The following is a 10,292-nucleotide window of genomic DNA, read 5'->3' on the forward strand; positions in this document are numbered from 1 at the left end:
GAATATCATTAGTAACAGTCACCAGTGCAGTTTCTGTGCTGTGGTGAGCTCTAAACCCAGACTGTTTTACATTTTGATACATAAATAATATACTGATTTTATGTTGTGTTAGCTGGTATAATGGTATGCTGAAGTAGATTTCAAATAGCACTGTCCAAAAATGTGTGTGGGAAAACGGCTTGAATGCTAAATTGGCCTGCACGTTGTTTTCTGTTCTACTGAACTGAACCTCTTTTGACAAAGACATGAGCAGCTTCTGTGTACAGTGGTAGGGACAAGTTTTATTGGGAATGACAATATACATTAGTGTATTCTTAATTTAACCATGCTTGTTTCCTTTTCTTGTGTGCATGAGGGGCGAGGGGGTGTAGCATCTCAAACAAATATGTAACATGGCAGAAAATGATGACTAAACACGCTCCCTTCTTCCGTGGTGACTCAGTAGTACGTCTCCAGCTCCACCCAACCTAAAAAGCAAACGAGACACATCCAGGGTCAGGAATGAACAACAGAGGGGCTAACTCAGTGGAACTAAAAACGGCTTTCAGAAAAATAAAAAGCCCTTGTGTTGCTGAATAATATCATCCCTCATTGTCTGATAGCAATTCAAAGAATTAACTAATTCAAATCCACTCTAAGGAAGAGGAATTTTAATGACTGTGCCGATGTCCTCCCATAACATTTGTGTTACTGTCCACTACAAGTTTAATCAAATAGTTTTTAATGATGCGATTTAGCCTTCATGCTTCCCTCTAAGCTTCTTCTTTTTTATTTTTTAGAGGATAAATAAAGGTATACATCAGCTGTTTTGAAGTGGGGTTCTGTAGAAAAGTCACAGTGAACTAATATCTTACCTGTCGGTAGATACAGCACTTTGAAATGCCTCAGTTTGGAGAAATAAGAGTTTAATTCTGACCGGACTGTCGGGCTAATGGCTAATCTGAATCTAAACTTGTAAGGAAATACTGGACACCGTATGCAAACTGGGAAGTTGAAGCCAGAGTAGGTGAATCCCCACAGATTTGTTTCATGCACGTTTCAAGTCCCACCGTTTTACGTCAAATATTTCTCCATATGTGGCTGGTCTGAACTCAGTCAAGACCAAAGTGGACTTCTGCCACCTTTAAAACTGGTTTTCGCATATTACATTTCGGAGATCTGTAAACTGCCATTAATTGGAGACATGAAGTTATTTAAGTACACCTTTTTTATTTATGATGGCAGCAGCTAGCTGTAACACTTCCTGTAGAAACTTTGTAATTTTGCTGTAATAGTCATGTAATTTTAATTATTTTCAAATGGGGGGTTGCTCAAAGAGTCATCTGCAACAGGTGAGATATTAACACTTTGTAATATTTCCACAAAAAACTATTCAAAAAGACTGAGTTATTCCTTTAGGTGAAATTAAAAATTAAAAAGAGTGAAGGTTTCAAACTTGAGGAGAATCTGCACAGCTTTACAAAGCCCAGATCTGGTGGTATGTTTAGTCTTATAAAGCAGTGGTTCCCAACCCTGGTCCTTGAGGAACACCATCCTGCATGTTTTAGTTGCTTCTCTGCTCCAACACACCTGATTCAGTGGTTTAATTACTTAAGTTGGGCAGAAGCCTGTTAATCACCCTTTCATTCAAATCAGGTGTTGGAGCAGAGGAACTAAAACATGCAGGATGGTGTTCCTCATGGACCATGGTTGGGAACCCAGATTGTCCTTATCTAATAAACTTTTACATTTTGTCAAACACCCACAGAAGCACATATTTGAGGCTCACACATAGAGAGCATGATCTAATTATCTGCAAGATTTAGTGATTTTTGCCTCAAAATACAACACATTTGTGCTTGGCTGAGGCCTCTGACCACCTCAGTAAGATATATTTTTTCTTTGTCAAAAAAGCAGAAGTTGTTGGAAAACAACTCAGCTGAACTTGTTTTTTTTCCCCCCATGCTAACACATTATTCACCATGGATGGGTGTGCTCACTGATCTGTGTTGTGGGGCTCAGATGCAGCGGATAAAAAAAGAAAACATCACAGCACGCCCTGCGTACAGGTTCTGCTCAGCCTCTGGGGTCAGAATGAGGCAAGGTCGAGGTTAAACTCCTGCTGGGCGCTGCCATCTGACACACTTCACTGACTCGAGTGAGGGGAGAGTAAAAATAGACACCGTATGTACAAAATAACACATTACACCTCCTAACGCCGTACATTCGCTGTCGAAATGTTTCAAAATCAACCCAGCATTATCTAAAATGTAAATAAAAGTGACCAGAAAGGCCAAAATGTTGCTGTTGGGTTTTTAATCCCTCAAAGTACTCTTTGTTTTGTTTTTGCACGGTTAAATTAGCTCAAGCGACAAGATTATTTTTGGTTTCTCTGAAAAGCAAAGACGATTATCTCACTGTGTTAAATGCAAACGATAGGAAAAAAAAATGCTCCAGTGAGCGAAACGACTTACCGCCTGGGTTGCGTCTGAGGATGTACCGTCTGACTTCATCATAAACAAAGATGATGAGGGAGTAAGGGAAGGCGCAGAACCACCAAGATGGCCTGAGGAGGTGGAAAGATGGAGAGGCAGTATTAAAAATGAGTGTGCACTCTTCAGTAGGGTGAGTTCAGCACCAGAACAGAGAGACTTCTGCCATCATGGCAGGTTGAAGTTCCTCTGAAGGCACTTCAAACAGGAGAACATACGGCTTTTGAGAAGCAAACATGATGAAGAAAACCTGGAGAATTATGAGTTGTGGATGCTGTGGATCCTCTCCTACTAATGTGACTTACATTAAAAAAAAAGTCAAATGGGATGTGAACTCTACAACCCTAAATCTAAAATATACTTGTGTAAAATGTAAATAAAAGCATAACATAACGATTCACAAATTTTTATAAACTCTTGTTTTATTCGCAATGGAACATAGTAAACTTATTCAAATGTTAAAACTAAGATTTTTATGAGGTAATTTTGAATTGTAAAGCAACATAATTTCTTAGTTTCAACATTTAATATGGTACAAAAACTTTTGTAAGATTGCTTTTTATTGTTTTTTCATCTGCTTTTAACTGTACCCAGCCCCACATTTTAGCAGACAAATTACAATGTTTGTATAGTGTCGACTCTGGCCTCATCTGTTGGCTTGTGGACTTTTTAACTGTTCGGTCTCAGCGGGTGAGGGTCAACGGGGTTCTCTCTGACGTCCTTCTGTCCTCTATCGGTTCTCCTCAGGGCTGGGTTCTTTCACCCCTTTTATTCATTTTATAAATTGTCACAGCCAGTTCCCACAGCGTCACATTTTAAAGTTTGCTGATGACTCTGTCGTCTTGTCCCTTCTCAGCAGTGATGACCCAGACCCTGGTCCTGTGGTCGGGGACTTCACTGAATGGTGTGAGTCTTCCTTTTTAAAGTTAAATGTTTCTAAGACAAAGGAGATGGTCACTGATTTCAGAAGAGACTCTTCAGTTGCCACTTCTGTGGTCATTAACAGTGAAACTGTTGACGTGGTGCATCATGATAAATATCAGAGAACTGTTCTTGATGACAAACTGACCTTTGCTGCACGCGTAAGAAGGCCCACCAGAGGATTTTTATCAGAATATCTGTGGTTTTAATGTTGATTCTACTTGTATGAGAATATTTTATTGTCTCTTAAATTTCACCTTCATCTGTTGGTTTGGACTTTTGACATGAAAAACATGAAGAAACTCTCGGGGATTGTCAGGATGTGCAGCAAAACTGCTGGCATAGCCCTAGAGAACCTCACTGACCTACACAAGAAGAAGTCGGTGAACAAGGCCGGGCTTATTCTGGCAGATCCTGATCATCCACTCCATGGTGAGTTCAGGTTGCTTCCATCTGGATGCAGATATCTGCTGCCCAGATGTAGGACGAACAGACTAAAAAACTCATTCATCCCTGTAGCGATCAGGCTTCTCAACGAACAATGATGATTTTTGTTATTTTAATGTCTCAATGTCTTGTCTAGTATGGATGTTTTGTGTGCCTACTGACTATGAAACAAATTGCCCCTCGGGGATAATAAAGACAACTGAACTAGAACCATGTTCCATTGTGAATAACATGGCTTAATAAACTGTGCAAACCAGAGTAATTGTTATAATATAGTATTTAAACCAGTGATTCCCAACCCTAGTCCTTGAGGAACACCATCCTGCATGCTTTAGTTGTTTCTCTGCTCCAACACACCTAATTCAGTGGTTTAATTACTTCCTTAAGTTCGGCAGAAGCCTGTTAATCACTCTTTCATTCAAATCAGGTGTGTTGGAGCGGAGGAACAATTAAAACATGCAGGATGGTGTTCCTCAGGGACCAGGGTTGGGAACCACTGATTTAAACTGTACGACAGATTTTATGGTTAAATGCAGATTTGTCGAGCTTTGACTCAAAATGCAAAATAATTTTGTTACAGAGCAGGAAGGCTTACTTCATTCTGCCAAAACAGGAATATTACTAAAGATTGAAGACAGAAATGAAAAGGGAAAAAAAAGACGTGAAGTAGACAGAAACAGGGACTCGGTGCAAAATGAGAACACAAGATTGGTTAAACATCCTGGAACAGCTGCAGAGAAAGACAAGTGAAGAAAGACAGGACAGATGAGAGGGCAGCGAGGAAGACATAATAATGAGTTATGAGTGTAGCTCTCGAGATAATGAGCTCAGTGTGTCCTTGCTGCTTTCTATTATTTTTATCTATTTTTGTTTGGCGAAGAATTTCATTAGAAGCTCATCTGCTCCGTCCCGTCTTTGAAGTGGAAATTATTTGTTCCCAAAGATAACACGCCTTGTTTAAGTTAATAAGGCAAAGAACAGATGGGATTTAAAATCCACTCATGGAAAACCCATTTCAAAACACTACCTGCACTGATTCACGGACAAAAAAAATCCCTGGAGGCTGAGTACACGTGCCTACGAAAGAGGATTAGGGCCAGAGTGCAAACAATTTTTCTTTTTTCTCAATTCTGAGAGAGAAAAAAAATCTAAATTCTGAGAAAAAAGTCAGAATCCATCTATGCAAGTCTGACTTTTTTCTCAGAATTCAGACGTTTATTTCAGAATTTTGACTTTTTTCCTCAGTATTCTGAATTTAATATCAGAATTGTGATTTACCCCCTCAGAGTTCTGACTTTAATCTCAGAATTCTGATTTTCATTTCATAATTTAATTTCAGATATTTGACGTCAATCTCAGAATTGGGACTTTTTTTTCTCAGAATTCTGACTTTAATCTCAAAATTCTGACTTTAATTTAAGATATTTGACTTTTCTCAGAATTTTGACTTTAATGTCAGATTTTTAAACTTTTTTCTCAGAAATCTGATTTTTTTTCCTCTCAGAATTCTGACTTTAATCTCAGAATTTTAACTTCAATCTCAGAATTGTGATTTTTCCCCCCCCCCTCTGAATTCTGACTTTAATCTCAGATATTTGACTTTAATCTCAGAATTCTGACCTTTTTTTTCTCAGAATTAAGGGGGAAAAAAAATATTGCACATGGTCCTAATCCTCTTCTGTACACGGAAGCCAAAAATAGATTATTTTTTAAATCGGAGCTGAAAGTACATGCTTTACTTACTTGAGAGGGTACATTCTGAGGGCAATATCCATGCCTGGGCAGTAAGACAAGAAGGCAGCAAGAGCAGTCTCTTCAAAGAGCCCAAAGATGAGGATTCGGTTCCTGTTGGAAGGAAAAGCCAGAATAATAAAATAATTTCCACCATTCATGTGAGTTTTAGACTAAGAGCATCTTACGCTGAGAAGGGACCGATTTATAGCCGTTTTAAGCCAATCTTAAAAATAATACATTATGAGATCTCTGAGGATGACTCTCGACTACTGCCACATCAAATATGAGCTAATTTTAACTTTATAAACTGTTTAGAGTTATTGTCATGTTTGTGTTTGCCAAGATTGATGATTATTTTTATCAGGATTGCTAAATTAGCTGTTAACTGCCAAGTCTTATGTATTTTATTTTTTGCACGTACTTCATTCCCTGCTGCACAATGGAGTTCCTCCTGGTCTTGCAGATGATCAGGTCGGCCCACTGCACGATCACGATGCTGGTGAAGAACGCTGTGTGGCAGGTGAACTCTACAATCTTTCTTCGCTCGTATGTCTGATGCAAGCAAGGAGACGAAAACGATCATTCTCTGTCACAAAAATCTGAATCGACCGACTGCAGGAAGAGAGCTGGACTGACCCACTGCTGTCCATAGCTGTCTTCCAGGTCGTTGACGAACTTGTCGTCCCAGAAGACTCTGATTCCAATAAGGTCCATGGGGAGGAAGCCGTTTTCAGCCAAGATCACAAAGTATGTGAAGAAGCCAGCTGTGGCCTGCATCATGCCTAATGAGAGGAAAGTTAAAGTAAAGCTTAACGAAGGCGCATTGTGCTGTCCAAACATGACGAGCCAACTGGCTGAGGAGTTCATGTAATTTCATGACAAGCTGAATTCCAAAACAGTTAAGACAACGAGTAAAATATAAATAAGGAAACACAGTAAACAGGTCAGTTCAGCACCTGAACTTTTCTACTACTACTGCTGATCTAATGGATGCAGCTGAACAAAGTCTTAACAGAAAAATACGACCTCCTTTGAAAAAGACGTCATTTTGATAGGAACACGTTATAAAACCTGTAAAAACCTTTCTGCATTAATGGTGCCTTCCAATGTGCAAGCTGCCCATGCCAGAAGCACTAATGCACCCCCATACCATCAAAGAGCCAGGCTTTTGAATTGTGCGCTGAAAACAGGACAGATGTTCCCTTCCCTCTGTACGGTGGAAAACATGGTACAGTAGTCCCTCGCTACTTCGCGGTTCGACTTTCGTGGACTCGCTCTTCGTGGTTTTTCAACCATTGTCAACTTTAATATTACTCATGTGATTGGGACGGTATGGGATCAAAAGTTAATGAAAAAATTACTTCGGACAGGCGCCGCCATTTTGTAGTTTTCTTTCAATAAACCTATATAACCTATACTGTATCACCAGTCCAAAAGAACTACATTACCCAGAAGCCAACAGTGCTTCTGGCCGCTGCTTTCTGCCGAAATGGAGGGAAAGTTTTGATCCGATCTGATCCTGACTAAAAAGTTTGGCCCTCGTTCATAGTGACTTTGGCTCTCAGTTTATGCAGAGAGCCGATCAGAACTGGACCAGAACTACTTCGTCTCATCAGTCAATCTGAGCGCTGCCTGCTGGCCAAGGAGCCTCTCGAGCGAGGAGGCGTGGCTTGGAGTTCCGGTGTTTTCTCCGGAGCTCACCTGGGCTTTTTTCAGCCAGATTCTTCTGGATTATTTGGACTCTTTCTGGACCATTGTGTGGTTTTGTGCTCTGTTCTCAGAAGGTCCGGCTCTCTCTAAAAGCGTCTGGTGCTCAACGGCTGCAGAGAGCCGATCAGAACTGGACCAAGGCTGATAAGTAGCCATATACGTATATGAGTAACCATACATATACATATGTTGTTAAAATGACATACGTTAAGAGTTTAGAACATTGCAAGAATGTGGGAAGAGTTTATCAAGCCTTAAATTATATATAAATAGTAAAATAAATACAACGTCACTACTTTGTGGTTTTTCACCTATTGTGGGGGGGTGTAAAACAGAACCCCCACAATGATGGAGGGAATACTGTATGTCTGCTTTATTTGACCACAGAACAGTTTTATACTTTGTCTCATTCCTTTCATTTTAAATAAGTTTCGGTCTAGAGAAGACGGCAGAGTTTCTGGTTGATGTTCACATTTGGCTTCTTCTTTGCATGATAGAGCTTCAAGCAGCATTTGTGGACAGCAAGGTGAGCTGTAAACACATCTTATCTTGCTGTATGCAGACAGTGATTTGTGGAAGAGCTCCTGAGTCCATGCAGTGATGTCCAGAACAGAATCAGACCTGTTTATAATGCGGTGGCCCCCGAGGAACACGAGCATCTAGTATTGACTTTGAGCCTCGTCCTTTGGGGTCAGAAATTTCTCCAGATTATTAAAAACTTTAGATAAAAATATGAACTGTAGATGTTGAGATATTCAAAGTCTTCCAAATGTTTTGTAGAGGAACATTATTCTGATATTGCTTTGCTACTTTTAGATGGTTTCTTTAATCAGACTGGTGAACCTCTGACCATCTTTACTTCTGAGAGTCGGCCACTGATTGTTCTTTTCATCTCCAGTCGTCTTACCGACCTGTTGCCAAATAACCAAATTAATTCTGCTGTTGTTTAATCATACCACTTACTTTTAGTCTTTTTTTCCCCTGGCTCAACTTTTGGAGATGTATTGCTGGGGTAAATGTCTATTAATTTTTTTTTAAGAATAAGTCTCGGGTCTCTCTTGTAAATGAGTCCCCGAGGCTCAGTGGGATTAACTTGTATAAATGAAGGTTGAATGAAAAAGGTAATTTCTTATTTTAGACATTTGTTGCGTTTACCATTTTCCCATCTGCATAAAATATGTGTATTCAATTTATATTTACATTTTACACACTGTCCCAACTTTACTGGATTTGAGCTTGTAGATGATAATTTACTAGTTACCAATTTGTCCATAAGCCATACTGATGAGCCTCTCGTTCACCAGTTTGTCAGTTTTGGGGTTTCGGGGCTGTCTCTTCATGATGTCACTCTCAGCTGCTTCATAAGCCAGGGAGATGGCAGGAACCTAGGAGATGTTTAACAGGAACAGTAAGTCAAATCTGACTGGTAGCTCTAGATTTAACCCCATCAAGACATATTTTAGACTCAAACCAACAAAAAGGCTCACCATGTCAGTTCCCAGATCAATGCAGAGAATGGTGACGGTTCCCAGAGGCAGAGGGATGTTGGCGATGATGAAGAGGAGGAAGGGTGAGATCTCTGGGATGTTACTGGTCAGAGTGTAGGCAATGGACTTCTTCAAGTTGTCAAAGATCAGACGGCCTGAAATAGTCATATAGACGTTCATGTATACAGGTGTAAATCCAATTGTAGGAAATGTGCTGTGAGGGTTTTAAGGTTCTTTTTACCTTCTTCCACTCCAGTAACGATGGAGGCGAAGTTGTCATCCAGTAGGATCATGTCGGCGGCCTGCTTGGACACGTCAGACCCAGCGATCCCCATGGCAACGCCAATGTCAGCTTTCTTCAAGGCAGGGGAGTCATTCACACCATCACCTGTCACGGCCACAATGGCTCCCTGCAGAAAATGGAAAAATACGGTCAGGATATGCGCCCCCACAAAAAACAAGTCTGTACCCCTCTGCCTGCTGATGTTCACCTGTCTCTGACAACCCTCCACAATAATCAACTTCTGCTGAGGGGACGTTCTGGCGAATACGATTTCAGTGTGGTGCTGCAGGATGTCGTCGAGCTGCTCTGCGGTCATCTCTTTGAGCTCACCGCCATGGACGACGCACGCCTTGGCATCCCTGTTGGGGAAATAACAGCAGCATTAGCACAACATCTGGAATCTTGCTGGAGGAAGGAGTACAGTAGTCCCTCGTCACTTTGCGGTTTGTTTTTCGCGGACTCGCTCTATCGTGGTTTTTCAAAGTAAGATCGGACATGACACGCAATTGGCTGATTGATGGATGAGCCGCACGATCGGCATGTGATTTTTATTTAAAATAAATTATTTTAAATATGTATATAAAGTATATATGCGTGTGTGTGTGTGTGTTTGTATGTGTGTGTGTGTAAAGATAGATAGGTAGAGATACGCAGAGATGGATAGAGATATATATACAGATAGAGATACGTATAAATATATAGAGATAGATAGAGATACGTACAGATAGATATAGATGCGTATATATATAGATGCGTAGATATATAGATGTAGATAGATGTAGATGTAGATATAGATGCGCAGATGTAGCTAGATATAGATGCACAGATGTAGCTAGATATAGATGCGCAGATGTAGCTAGATATAGATGCACAGATGTAGCTAGATATAGATGCACAGATGTAGCTAGATATAGATGAACAGTTATAGATAGATGTGCAGATGTAGATAGATATAGACGAACAGTTATAGATATAGATGCACAGATGTAGCTAGATATAGACGAACAGTTATAGATATAGATGTGCAGATGTAGCTAGATATAGACGAACAGTTATAGATATAGATGTGCAGATGTAGATAGATATAGACGAACAGTTATAGATATAGATGTGCAGATGTGGATAGATATAGAAAGAGATAGATACGTAGATATATACATACATATACATACATACATATATATATATATATATAGATAGATAGATAGATAGATAGATAGATAGATAGATAGATAGATA

General features: G+C 39.9%; 1 protein-coding gene across 1 annotated transcript in view; it reads right to left on the reverse strand.

Annotated features, from left to right (window-relative positions):
* Positions 1 to 261: 261 nt before the first annotated feature.
* Positions 262 to 10,292, reverse strand: part of atp1a1a.4 (ATPase Na+/K+ transporting subunit alpha 1a, tandem duplicate 4) — a 25,396-nt gene continuing 15,365 nt past the window's right edge. The window contains exons 15-23 of the mRNA XM_037696430.1: positions 9,262 to 9,412; positions 9,012 to 9,180; positions 8,771 to 8,925; positions 8,545 to 8,668; positions 6,210 to 6,355; positions 5,995 to 6,125; positions 5,583 to 5,684; positions 2,454 to 2,545; positions 262 to 467 (exon numbers count right to left, since the gene is read on the reverse strand). Coding sequence (XP_037552358.1) covers positions 439 to 467; positions 2,454 to 2,545; positions 5,583 to 5,684; positions 5,995 to 6,125; positions 6,210 to 6,355; positions 8,545 to 8,668; positions 8,771 to 8,925; positions 9,012 to 9,180; positions 9,262 to 9,412 — 1,099 coding nt within the window. The 3' untranslated portion in view covers positions 262 to 438. The remainder of the gene's footprint in view (positions 468 to 2,453; positions 2,546 to 5,582; positions 5,685 to 5,994; positions 6,126 to 6,209; positions 6,356 to 8,544; positions 8,669 to 8,770; positions 8,926 to 9,011; positions 9,181 to 9,261; positions 9,413 to 10,292) is intronic.

This window comes from Nematolebias whitei, chromosome 23 (assembly GCF_014905685.2).
Source record: "Nematolebias whitei isolate Nwh7 chromosome 23, NemWhi1, whole genome shotgun sequence".
Classification (NCBI taxonomy): Eukaryota; Metazoa; Chordata; class Actinopteri; order Cyprinodontiformes; family Rivulidae; genus Nematolebias; species Nematolebias whitei.